This window comes from Fistularia commersonii, chromosome 29 (assembly GCF_037954325.1).
Source record: "Fistularia commersonii isolate RoL2024-O1a breed Wild chromosome 29, RoL_Fcom_v1.0, whole genome shotgun sequence".
Lineage (NCBI taxonomy): Eukaryota > Metazoa > Chordata > Actinopteri > Syngnathiformes > Fistulariidae > Fistularia > Fistularia commersonii.
This window is the reverse complement of record NC_141312.1, coordinates 10,867,902-10,881,566: the sequence shown is the minus strand read 5'-3', so window position 1 is coordinate 10,881,566 and position 13,665 is coordinate 10,867,902. Positions and strand designations below refer to the sequence as shown.

The following is a 13,665-nucleotide window of genomic DNA, read 5'->3' as shown; positions in this document are numbered from 1 at the left end:
AAAAAATGACAACTCCTCACAGAGTCCCCCTGACGTAATTAACCACTGCGCTGCCCCAATGAAAGTGCTTTACAAAAGTTAGGGCATACCAAAACTGCACCATATATTCTCCTGTGAAGACAAGGCAATGTATCTGGTTTCTGTTTTTAAAAATGTAAATCATTTTCTTTTGGTTACACTCATCAGAATTACTGTACTGGCTGCCGAAAGGATTTGGCCCATGATGATGGCCATCACTCATACATGTTCAGAAAGAAAATAAAAAGGAAACGCTATCAGCTCGCATTTCAATGAACAACAAGCCAGCCAGAAAAAAAGGCAGCATGGAAATTATTTCAAAATTGTAAATAATTCATTCATAAAAAAGCTATCAGCTTTTGTACACTTGTATCTTGTAAAATTGCTGCCATGTGGGATACTACAGACCATCAATAAAAGAACTTTATCTTGTGCTTACATAGTATAAGGGGTGTGTTAAGATTATACCTTATAGCGTGGTTGCTTGAAGATGGCTTGCAACATGCTGAGTGCATCCATGTTGCCTTGCTCACTGCTTTTGTTCCCTTTGGAGTCCCAGCACATTGAGGCTCCCAAAAGAGCGACCACTGTCACAACCCACACACTCCGGCTGGCCATGAGTAGCAACCTTTCTGGGGGAAAAAAAAGCAGATATGATTATCTTAATATTTTTTTAAATGATGATGGGATTGTTAATCTTTTTTATAAGACACATAGACTAAAAGACAAACAAACAAGCACCGCCTACGATCTGTGGCCAGGTCCCCCAATATATGACACATAGGGGTAACAAATTTAAATGAACATCAAGCTCTATGGCCTTTTTACATAATGATGTTTCTATTTATGAATGGCATGAGTGAGAAAAAAAATGAAACAATAGATGCCTGTGTCTAATTGTGTCTTCAGAGATAAAAATATTGACATTCTCAATGCAAGTTATGAGGATTGATAGGATCAGGGATGAGTCCATCTGAGGGACAGCACATGTATATTTTAGAGCTGAGACTAGACTGAGATGGTTTAGACATGTATAGAGGAGGGACAGTGAATGTGTTGGAAGGAAGGTCTACAGGAAGACCAAAGAGTTGACTTATGGGTGTAGGACATGAAATTTGTTTGTGTGAGAGCAGGGGATAGAGGATAGTTAGTTGGAGGCAAATTATTTGCTGGGGTGACCCCTGGAAGGAACAGCCATAAGTAGAAGAGGTGTCTTATAAATAGACATAAATATGCAAACAGTACAACCACATACACAAGCATGTGCCCGCTACAACTAATGCACAATGTAAAGCTCAAAGCCCTCACTGAGGGTATAATTATTTGTATTACACAGGATATCAAGACTTGCTTTCATGTTAACAAAAGGACAAACCATTGAAGTTATTAAACCGTAGTGGTATGTGAGCTTGCTACATAAACTCCAAATGATCAGTGTCATCCAAGAAACATACTGTACCTCGTTATTAAATTGCCTGTGTTGCTGGAGTTTAAAAAAGCTTGTAACTTTGATGCACCTTTTTCTGTTTTTTTTTTGTTTTTGTTTTTTTTTCACAAACCATGACCAGTGTAGATTACTACTACTACTAAAGGAGAGTGTCTTTAAGAACTTTATTTCAAGACAAAAACTTTAAAAAAGTGATTGAAACAAAATAGGAACTGTTCATTAAACTGAACAATTTGTCTTATAAATATCTACACTGCGTGCACAATTATTAGGCAAGTTGTATTTTTGAGGATTAATTATGTTATTGTACAACTACAGTGCTCTTGGTCATTCTGAAATGTTAACAAAGCCTCAAACCTGAACATTTAAGGAGTAAATGTGAAGTTTTGGCTTTCTTAAGAGAATATCTATATATACGCCATTATACGCCATATATACGCCAAAGTTTACAAATAAATATTTTTGAAGTAAAAAAAAATGTCAGTGACTAATATAGCTACCCTAACAGTCACAAGCATTCCAGTCATGGAATCAGTCAGTTTCTTGATCTGGTTAGAATCAACAAAATCAACTTTTTGTGCAGCCACAACCACATTCTACCAGACACTGTTCAGATATGTGTACTGTTTACCTTTACTGTAAATTTTCTACTTAAGAAGGGCCCAAAAGTTCTCAATAGGTTTTAAGTCAGGTGGAGAAGGGGTTCGTGTCATTAGTTTTTCATCTTTAAGCCCTTACCGGCCAGCCACACAATGGCATACTTTGATGCATATGATGGAGCATTGTTTTGGATAAAAATCTAAGTCTTTTTGAAAGATGCAGACTTTTTCCTGTATCAACACTTGAAGAAAGTGTTACCTAAAAATTACGGTAGATCTGAGAGTTGATTTTGAGTCAATTTTCAACCGAAAAAGGTTCTTGTAGCTCATCTTTCACGTACATGCCCGTATCAGTACCCCACCTCCACCTTGTTGGCGTCTGAGTAGCTATGTCCTTTACTGATCTAACCACAGGCCCATCCATCTGGTTCATCAAGAGTCACTCTCATCTCATCAGTCCACAAAACCTTTGAAAAATCTTTCTTGAGATATTTCTTGGCCCATTCTTAATGTTTCAACTTATGTGTCTTGTTCAGAGGCAGCCAGATTTCAGCCTTTCTTACCATGGCCATGTCTGAGAACTGAACACCTTGTACTTCTTGACACTCCAGTTAGGTTGCAGTTGTGGAATATGGCAGCACTCGAGGATAATCTTCAAACTGAAGCAGGAACCCATAGCTTCATGTTTGATACCTTTCTAATCTTTGGTGGTCAATTTGCTAATTTTCTTCCCAACACATTTATTTGACCCTGTTGCCTATTTGCAACAAAACGCCTGATGGTTATGTGATCACGCCCCAATAGCTTAGATATTTCAAGAGTGCTGCATCCCTGTGAAAGATCTCACAATTTTTGACTTTTCAGAGTCAGTCAAATCTCTTTTTTCCTGAGGAGAAGAATCTGCCTTGATACAGGGTGTTGATCTCCTTAGGCCACAACCATCCCTCGTTACACAAATATGCACAGCCTGATATGCATTAAATCCAATAAGCATTCAAGTTTATATTGCTTGGAGTTGGAAATTATGGATAAAATAATGATATGGTCAAAATAATCACTTCCCTAATGATTGTGCACAGAGTGTATCTATCTATCTATCTATCTATCTATCTATCTATCTATCTATCTATCTATCTATCTATCTATCTATCTATCTATCTATCTATCTATCTATCTATCTATCTATCTATCTATCTATACATACATACATATATAATATATACGTATATATATATATTATATATTATCTATTATATTATACCAATATATGTGGAAAAGAGGGGAAGAGACAGGTACAAGCAGCAGGTTGGAATGGGTGAAGAAAAGTGTCAGGGGTACTATGCGATAGAAGACTATCAGCCAGAATGAAATAAAAGGTGTACAATATAGTGGTGAAACCAGTGATGCTATATGGCCTGGAAACAGTTACAATGACAAAAAGATAGGAAGCAGAGCTAGAGGTCACAGAGATAAAGATGCTAAGGTTCTCTTTGGGAGAAGGATGGATAGGATCAGGAATGAGTCTATCAGAAGAACAGCACATGTTACATGTTTTAGAGAAGGTCAGAGAAGCCAGACTGAGATGGTTTGGATAGTGAATATATTGGTAGAAGGATGCTGGAATTGGAGCTGCCGGGTGGGGGGGAGCTTCCAGGGGGGGAACCCAAGGAAGACCAAAAGAGATGATTTAAGGATGTAGTGAAAGAGGATATGAAGGTAGTTGGTGTGAGAGAGGAGGATACAGAGAATAGGGTTAGATGGAGATGGTTGATTCACTGTGGCAAACCCCTGAAGGGAAAAGCCAAAAGGAAAAGATATATATATATATATATATATATATATATATATTATATTGATTTTGAGGGTCATGGTGTACATTGGATTTTTCATTTTGGTTTCAGTTTGAGAATAATATCATCGAGTGTCACTGTGAAATAATCAGCTCACAAGCCAAAGCTCTATGGTAAAGCCATTATTTTACTGGCATCAACTGCGAAACTCAAATAATTTGTGATCAGTGAAGTACATGCATAACAAAAACACTCAGACATGTGATCAGCTGGATCGGTTGTTGTAAACTGAGCATTTTAGTTTTATTAATAGTTAGGGTTGTTTAGCATTATATGTAAATATAGCCTTGATTATATCCATTCGATATCATTCAAAATTTTTTTGAACTTTTTCCATCCATCCATCTTCTGGGTTCTCCATATATGTGTGTTTGGGTTGCTGTGGCAGAACCCTAAACAAAAAGGCAGACGCTTCCCTCTTCTTGGCCACATCATCCAGATCTATCAGCGGAATCCTGAGGTGTTCCTAGGCCGGGTGAGTTACATATTCCCCATTGTGTGGCTTAGGTCTTCCCCAGGGCCTCCTCCCAGTGGGACCCACCTGGGACACCTCACCAGGGGGGCATCCTGAGCAGATACTCGAGCCACCTTATCTGGATCCTCTCGGTGCAAAGGAGCAGCACCTTTATTCAGAACCCCTAGTAGATGACTAAGCTTTTCACCCAACTCTAAGAAAAGCCTATGCAACCTCCAAGGAAAATCATTTTGGCTACCTAAATATATGATCTTATTTTTTTTGTCACTAATCCACTGGTTGTGATCATAGGTTAGGAATGTAGATCAACCAGTAAATACCCTAATTTCCGGCCTATTGAGCGCACCTCAATATAAGCTGCACCGGCTAGCCGATCGCTATCTTGGGCTTCCTCCTGCGCACTAAAACCGTCAAAGACGTCTTCTTCGGTGTCGGCGTTGAACGGACTCAGAATTTTCCGGTCATTCCATTGGTCCGAAGTGACGAGGGTAAACGTTTTACGGCGTGAGGCTCGTTAGCGCCCCCCACCCAAAAAAGTCCATATATTAGTCGTATCGTTGTTTACGTGAAAAAAGTTTCGGCTTATCATCCGGAAATTACGGTAAGTGGATTAGCTGTTCGACTCAGCTCCTTCTTTACCATGACAGACCAATACCACACTTATCCCTATGCTGATCATCCACTACATTCTTTCCTCCTTAGATACTCGAATACCTACACTTAGAGCAGAGCTGATTCCAATCTCAGCCTCTTCTTATCTGACTGCAAAAGACTTCAGCAAGCGCAGGGGATCACAGATGCATGAAGTTTACCACATCATCGGCAAAAAATAGACTTGATCCTAAGGCCACCAGACCAGATTCCCTAAATGCTCCAGATGTGCTTAGAAATTCTGTTCATATAGGTTTTGAACACAATCAGTACTAAAAGGCATCAGTGGCAAAGTCCAAGGTTCACTGGAACCTTGTATAACTTATGGCGCACCTACTGAGATAATGTTTGGTGCCTGGACACAGGCACAAAACATCCCAGACGCTACTCCACCAGGTTAAACCACAGTACTGGTGCTGAGCCAATGGGCAATTAGTATGTGCACATGTACTTTGCTCAGGGGAAAATAGTCTATCCTTTCTGTAGAAGCCTGGTTCCCAAGCTGTGTAGCTCGATTTGAGACCAATTATATTAAGTTGGAAGGTTTATGTTATCGATAGCTTGTTGAACCTCCGACAGTTGTGTATTGGTTAGTGCTCTGGATTCACAGCATGAAGGACCGTGGTTCGGTTCTGACAAGGGACCTTTCGATATGGAGTTTTGCATGTTCTCTCCATGTGGCTTTCCTCTGGTTTCCTCCAACAGTCAAAAAACATGTTTTCCCTTAATTGGAAAATTGTGAAAATTGCCCAGATGTGCCAATGAAAGAATGATTGTCTGTCTGTATATGTGGCCCTGCAATTGACTGGCAACCAGTCCAGGGGTACCCGGGCTCGCCTGAGAAGGCAGACAATGGATGGATGGACTTTGTTATTGACTACATTGTATTGAAGCATATTATCTTTTGAATATTAAATAGATCCTGTTGAGCTATTTCTATTATTGTCCCATTCATAGAATTACATTTACTATTCTATTATTTTCAAACAGAAATCCCCAAACCAAGAGAATCCGATTTTGGAAGGTACTGTATTTATGTACTCTGTTCAAAGTTAAATATAGTCATTCGGTATAATTGTTCCTTGATGTTGCACATTGTCATCCCTGATGTTGTTGTTGTTGTTGTCTGCTGTACACTTATCTGCTGTCCATTTATTTGTGGATTTTTCTTGTCTTGCTATATCCTGTCTTCTGCCTTTCATATTTATATTCATATTTATTACCTTTTCTTTTTTTTTGACATTACAACTGTTACGCTGCTGTGACAAAGGCATTTCCCCTTTGGGGATCAATAAAGTTTATCTTACCTTATTTGCAGTTAATTATGACGGGATCACCAAAAGGATTGCCTTTTGCTTGAAATGTACCGGAGAACACTGAAGAGACATCTTATTCTATCATCTGCAATGTATGTAAATTAAATTTTTATCAAACAGACTCGGGATCACATTTTCAACAAAATTCAATTTGATCCCAACCAGGGCAAAACCATACATCCACATACACACTATCATATGATTTTTTTTTTTTTTTTTTATCACATGAAATGTATTTATCTGGGGATGTGCTGAACTCATATTTTCTGTGTGTGTAAAACACATGATCTCTGCCTCATATAGAGGAAATGGGATAAGTTGTTGAAAGCTGACGGCATTTATCAGAACAGAATCCTGTAGGCTCATGTTAGAAGAGTTTTTATTTTGGTACCTTTGGTATATTTGAATTTGTTAGGAGAGGGTATTTAAATAAAGATTAGTCAAACATTAAGTACAAATTTCAATTATTTGTTGGTCACTGGAAAATTTAACCAATTCCAAATGACAAAAGACAAACAAAAAACATCTAAGGTGAACATTTTGTTTGCGTGTTATTTGCGTGTCTGAAAATTCAAATACCTATTTTTTTTGGTTTGACCACTTTTACACCAAGATGGGAGGAGCACTATCTAATGAGCGACAATGGATGATTTGCCCTTCACTCTCACTCAGGCATGTGTGCACACACATACGCACACACAAACACATTTGCATTCAACGTTAAGAATTTCCTTTCAGCACATTTCTGCCATTTTATTTTTACACAAATAAATAGACAGTGGCTGCCTATAATAACTTGCCACAGGAGTATATAGCCATGCTACTAATTTTTCATTTGTTTACTTTCATCGAGTATCCACAAGTAACTGACATTCTGTTTATTTTACACTAGTTTAAACTGCTGTCATGGAACTGAAATCCCTGATTTAACTTCTGAGCAAGATAATGCCCCAATTCCTCACAGTGGGAACCACTGAATTCTAACAATATCCTACAAAGATTAATAACATCTTCAGAAAAAAAAAAAAAATCAATTTTGGTTTTGTCGTGCTCCTACTCTGCCTTCATGCTTTTCCATGTGTACATTCTGATGTGCTTGTTTTCTATTTGTGCTGTCTACAATGTGCTCAGAAATTTTGAACATTATTTAAGGGCTGCTAAGTTCACACCAGGAACAGGACTGCTTTTGAAAACCATCTTTTTGTATTTCTTGCAATGTTTAAAAACAACATGAAAAATGCTTTTTCATGCAAGATTTTTGTCTGAGTTTAAGTCAATTTGAATCCTTGATTCAAGAAAGTCAGTCATCAGAATCAGAGACATTTAGTATTACTATAACAAGATTTAAATCCCTCTGGCAACACAATGGTGCTGTGGTTAGCACTTCTGCCTCACAAATGTTGACTGGTCCAGAGTCCGACCCAAATCCTGGCCAGTGACAGCTGGGATAGGCTCCAGCCCAGGGACGGATTGTTCATAAGGGTGAGATGGAGGGCACACTACCAAAGCCCACAAAAGGAGGGAATATTTAAAATAACATTCTGTTAAGTAGCTCTGACAATTGTAGCTGCCTCTTAATGTAATTACCAATCAGTGTGAATTGCCACTCCTCAGGAAACCGCCCCCTTTTGGGCAATTTTCAGTTAGGTTGAAATTGAAATTGAAAAGCACTTCAACGCATTCCCGAAGGGCTCCAGGAGGACTTCCACATACGTGCTTTTGTCATTGCGTAACCTGTTCAGGCTTTCACATATGTGCTTTCGTCATACAAGCCGTGGTCAAACAGGCTTCTCTCTTTATATTCAGAGATATCTGAACATAAACACACAATTATCGTATGAATGAGCGGTCAATCCAATTTGGTTAATTTAGAGAATTTCACCGTGAACAATTTTAGATGTACCTTCCTTATAGGTTATGTAACTTGAGGGAACATCTCTGTGTTTATCTTGCCACCTTTTTGTTACAAGTATTGTAACAAAGACTTTGTAACAGACTGTTACAAGACTTTGACAAGACAAAGGTGAGTTATGACAATTGTCTAGCCAGCTGACAATTTACCTATTTAATGGGTCACATCATCATCATCATTGCAAAAGTTGCACCCTCGATAATTTCGTCAGGACCCACCATTGCTTCCGCTCCCCCACCAGATAAGCTGTATAGATAATGAATGTTATAAACACAAAAAAGGATATCAGAGTGATCTATACAAGTAAGATAGTGTTGTCAATATTGACTGCTAACTATAAAGAAGGCAACAGCATGATAAACTGTGTATTGAAAAAAAAAGAAAATGTGTGGCATTTGTAATTGAAAAATAACTAAATAATAAAAATAGATAAGAAACGGAAGACAGTAGCGGCAACACCATTTTCAGCATTAGCAAAATGATAATTGGATGTTTAAAGCACAGTGTCTCAAGCAATTGAGGTGAGTGCCAATTATCCTCAAAATCAAATATTTGTTGTTTTATTTCCCTCATTGACTGACTACAATACTCGGTCCGGGTGATTGCTGTTGTGGTCCCCCATAAATGATTTCCACTGAAATCTCCCACCAATTCAACACTGGTATTCAGCTTAGCTCCGAAAAGGAAAAAGTGGAAGGAAGTACCAAAACCTGTAATCACCACTGGACTGGTGTGCAATTATATTCACCTACGTTCTTTTTTTTTCTTCTATATATTCTCAAAATACAAAGGCACAGATGTTTACATTTGACTCTGGAAGAACCCATAAAAATACTAATCTATTCCTTTTTGCATGCCTCACGTTACCTAATCCATACAATCTATACATCATCAAATCAGACATGGAATAATTTATGAGGTTATATGCTAGAATACCATCAATTTTGTACCTACGATCCTAACAAAGCAGGAGAAGTATACAGGGTACCAAACCCCATTTTATGGGCTTTTTCCAAATGAAAGAGTAAATCGGGAAAATAACATTGAATGAGTGAATTGCACAGAAATATGAAGAAGTATAAATGATAATTAATAATCTCTGCCACAGGCTAATATGAAGTGAATGAAGAACAAAATGAACAACGACTAAATTAAGAGATGTTTAGTCAGCAGGGCGCTTAAGGCTCAGTGGGAATCAAAAGTTCAAATGGATAACGAGAATCCAGCCAAAGAAATTCAGAGAGAGACATCAGTCAAGTGCTGTAATCAGTTCCCAAAAAGCCAATTGGTTTTTCATGCATGGACTTTAATGCTATTTTCGATATTATTTTTGTAATGAGGTATGTTTAAAGTGAAAAAGAAACTTTTTTTTTTTTTTTTTTAAGGAACCAAGCTTAATATCTGCTGAAATTAAAATTTTCTCTTCAACAGAAAATCAAACACAGGTCAGGATCAGCTCTGAGATAGAACATGTTTTTTTCAGGTTTAGGGCCAGCCTACCAGAACAGTTAATTTGTTGAGAACTGTCAGAGGAACTATTCAATGATTTATTCCCTGGGTGTTGAAAAAATTAACATAATATACTGATAGATAGATCGATAGGTCGATAGATCGATAGATCGATAGATAGATAGATAGATAGATAGATAGATAGATAGATAGATAGATAGATAGATAGATAGATAGATAGATAGATAGATACACATTGATGTGAATGGAAATTAAAGTTTTCAGCCAATGGATTCAATGGATTAAAAATATGTTCATGAATGGGACCGGCCAGTTACTTAATAATTTTCAGTGTGCAACTGTTAAGCTTAGTTAACTCCTCTATGCATCTACTATTGTCTTGTCTGACTTTTTCATCAGTTGCCTTCATGCTTCAGGTACTGCTTCTTTGTTCATTGCGAATCGAGCAGTAAAGGTCATTTCTCGAAGTTCAACATAAGTGATCGGAATTTTAATTGACCTGTTTTGCTAGCATTTTTCAGTGACAACATAGTACAGACAGCTCCAGCAATAAATCTGAAATGTAAGCCACAATGAATATACTTCCTCTCTCATTCCTTTTAATTTTTCATTAAGTGCTTCTCATTGAGCTACTCATTGTGTTAAGATACATATAGCATAAGATTAATTAAATCAGGAGAAGATAAGATATGTAAGATAAGATAATTCAAAATACAATATGATAAAATACACAGCAATGTACAATAATGTAATACAACAATGAATAGCAATATATTTTAACTGTTAATATATTTATTTATTATCTATTTTTTATTCATTGATTTTAATGCCAATCACATCAGTTTGATTATAATCTAACTGAATTTAATTTAACTGTTTTTGTATATATATACATATATATATATATATATATATATATATATATATATATATATATATATATATATATATATATATATACATATATATATATTAGTGCTACCTTCAGAACTTCATGTGGATTGCTTCAACCCGAACACTAGTGTATTAAAAATGACTTGCAGTGGCTTTTCTATGGTAAAAAAAATAAAACATGTGACAAATGCGTGTACATTTCACAAAATACATTGCATACCTTTCCTTTGGAAATGTTTGCATCTGAAAGTCAAAATATGCTATGTATTATTAAAAAAAAAAAAAAAAAAAAAAAAAAACAGAGAACGTTTTATTGTAGGTTGCAGATTTTTTATCTTTATTTTTTTATTTTTGTTATTCAAGAACAGATGCAGTACAAGGACTGTTCAACCCTCTTTTCGCAAAGTCCTGGAACACGGGGAGCCGTTAAACTGGGTTCTGACCACTGATCTTCTGAAAGAGGTATGAAAAATCTGTCCCTACTGAAGTGTTTTATTCATCTACGAAATTATATTATGTGTACTCTGTACATTGTCAACTCCTGAAATAAGCTTTGTCAGCAATTACATATTTGGGGAATAACTTGACATGTGATGGATTATGACTTGCATGCTAAAGGAAAACATTTCTGAGTTATTATGAAAGTATTGCCTCAGGCTACTGTATGCTGTATCATTATTAAAATAGATTAAACAGACAACTACACCAATATCAATGTCTAAATGCTCACTGGATGCATTTCAGTTCAAGAGTTTTTTTTTTAATGCAGGGTCTCCAGAAACATGTAAGCCCAGTAAAAATAGTTACAGTTTTAATACGCTGTTAGACATTACAGGGATTTATGAAGGTTTAAGAAATCAAGTCCCCAACAATGAATAACTGATCATTTCTTCCAAAAATGTCAATCTGGAATACGCTGCTCCTGATATGTTATTGCAGAAAAGACAACATATTTGTGACAACTTTGACAAGTGTGACAACAAGTTTGGGAATGTGAGAGAATGTTTTTGAGTGGATGTGAGTTTACTTAACCGGGATGGTGCCTCAATGAGCCTGGAGAGCACTGCTTTCTAGTCAATTATTCACTGTAATGAATGGTTCTGATTCTATTGTTTCAGGTGTTGTCAATTTCGCACATCTATGTGTATGTCGGAGACATGGGGGAGTCCAACTCAGAAAGAAGCTGCAGCGTCAGGGAACGATAACGTGCAATGAAGGAGTGCAAGGGACCGGAGTGTTTTCAGCACCTTGGAGAGCTCCGGCCAATACTATATATCACGCAAGTGCGCGTTTCGAACCTGATCCCCATTTCTCACTCCGCTGGCCGTCACGGGGGCTTTGCTGCTGCTGTGCCAGCTCTCCGGTGTCTCTGATAGGATTTCCCGTGGGGGAGTGCTGAAGCAGCTCATTTAACTCAATCAGACTTCTTCAGGAATCCTTCATTGCCAAGAGATTTTTTTTTTATTTGTTTATATTTGAAGATCACGGCTCATTATTAGATTGTCTTAGACTGTATAGAAACGCGTAGACTAAAAAAGGGGCTGATTGAAGGCTTTGTAATTGGTATTAGGACAGGGAATCCACATGCCAGAGACCCCATCCGAGGTACGTGCGTGTCTCACTCTATTAACATCTTGGTCTCTCTGACGCTAATGCAAACCTTCCTCTGACCGGATGAGTCCTCCAGGAGCCCTTTATCAAACGTTCCCCTGCTTTTTTTTCGAACGAGGTCGCCGCTATTTATATGTATAAATATATGTATAAATACATATACATATGTACATTTCTGGCATCTATTATAGTACGTGATTTATCAATCCTGACGCTGTGTTGCAGACAATAAGGCTCGATATCGGCTGGTTGCACTTAAAAAGATAAAAAAAAACATATTTATAATAAAAGTAAAGTGACATATTTTATTTCTAAAAGCACAAAAATTATAAATTGCAATTTTTCTGGGTAGGTGACATTCCGTGGGATTTTTGTATTCGATGGGTGTTTCTTTATCTACTCGTAAACTAATTCACAATCACAAGTAACACACACGCCTTAACACCCCCTTTCCATTAACGCATGATAGCAACAAAAAAATCAATTAAAAAACGAATACATAAATAAACAAATAGATAAATAAATAAAATATATGCATATATTTATTAAAAAAAAAGAGGGGAAACACGTCAAACTTATGGGACGGTCGGCCAGCACTTTTTTGGGCTATTACTGCCCCCCCATAGGAGTAAATACAGCATCCACCTTACCTGTGTTATTCCGAGACGACGGGACGCACAGCAATCAGATTTCCTCGATGCGCCGCGTTCCGACTGCGCTATAGCGGCCACTTCTACTTCTCTCCTCCGCTTCGGTTGAAACGAATCGGGCTATTCTGGATCTTAACGTGTCAGCGGCGGGTAGAATAACGGGCGTCGTGTCCCAACCGGTTACAGCCACTTGCCATGCTCTAGCCTCACCGACTGGTTTTCCTCTCCGCGGTCTGGTCCTCTCCTGCCCTATTTCAACTCCCTCTCGCTCCGCTCTCCTCCTGACGTCAACCGCCACACGCCGAATGCGGTGAGGCTGCATCTGCAGATTTATCTCACGACAAAGCGACACCTGTGTGTGAGGCGTGCTCTATCTGTGCTCACACGTTTCTATTGTTATTATTATTATTATCATTATTATCATTATTATCGGTATTTGATATGTAAATTAATTTAACCCATCCCCGCCCAACGCAATGCCATGCCAGTGTATTGCACACTATTATACATTTAGTCTAAAGTTTAAATTCTAAAATCAATTTATGGTCCGAGTCTATATTTCCACTCACTTTTACAGAGCATTCAGTAATTCACCAAGTTACTGCCAGAGCAACCATAGGCAAATGTATATAGCTGTATCTATCCATTTATTTATCAGATGTTTTCCATGCAGTGACCTATTGGTCAAACAGTGACTAATTAAGTAGGAGATATTGTGTTCGCACGGTACTTACAGATATACATTTAAGATAAGTCATGTTTGCAGATTTGC

The 13,665-nt window shown here is 37.6% G+C and overlaps 1 protein-coding gene across 4 annotated transcripts in view; it reads right to left on the bottom strand.

The window, feature by feature from the left end:
* fstl4 (follistatin-like 4) overlaps positions 1 to 13,160 on the bottom strand; it is a 141,011-nt gene extending 127,851 nt beyond the window's left edge. For 3 of the 4 annotated variants that reach the window (XM_086177008.1, XM_086177010.1, XM_086177011.1), the window contains exons 1-2: positions 12,894 to 13,160; positions 487 to 650 (exon numbers count right to left, since the gene is read on the bottom strand). In XM_086177008.1, the coding sequence (XP_086033134.1) occupies positions 487 to 636 (150 nt within the window). In that variant the 5' untranslated portion in view covers positions 637 to 650; positions 12,894 to 13,160. The remainder of the gene's footprint in view (positions 1 to 486; positions 651 to 12,893) is intronic. The other variant, XM_086177009.1, reaches the window with a different exon arrangement.
* Positions 13,161 to 13,665: the final 505 nt, after the last annotated feature.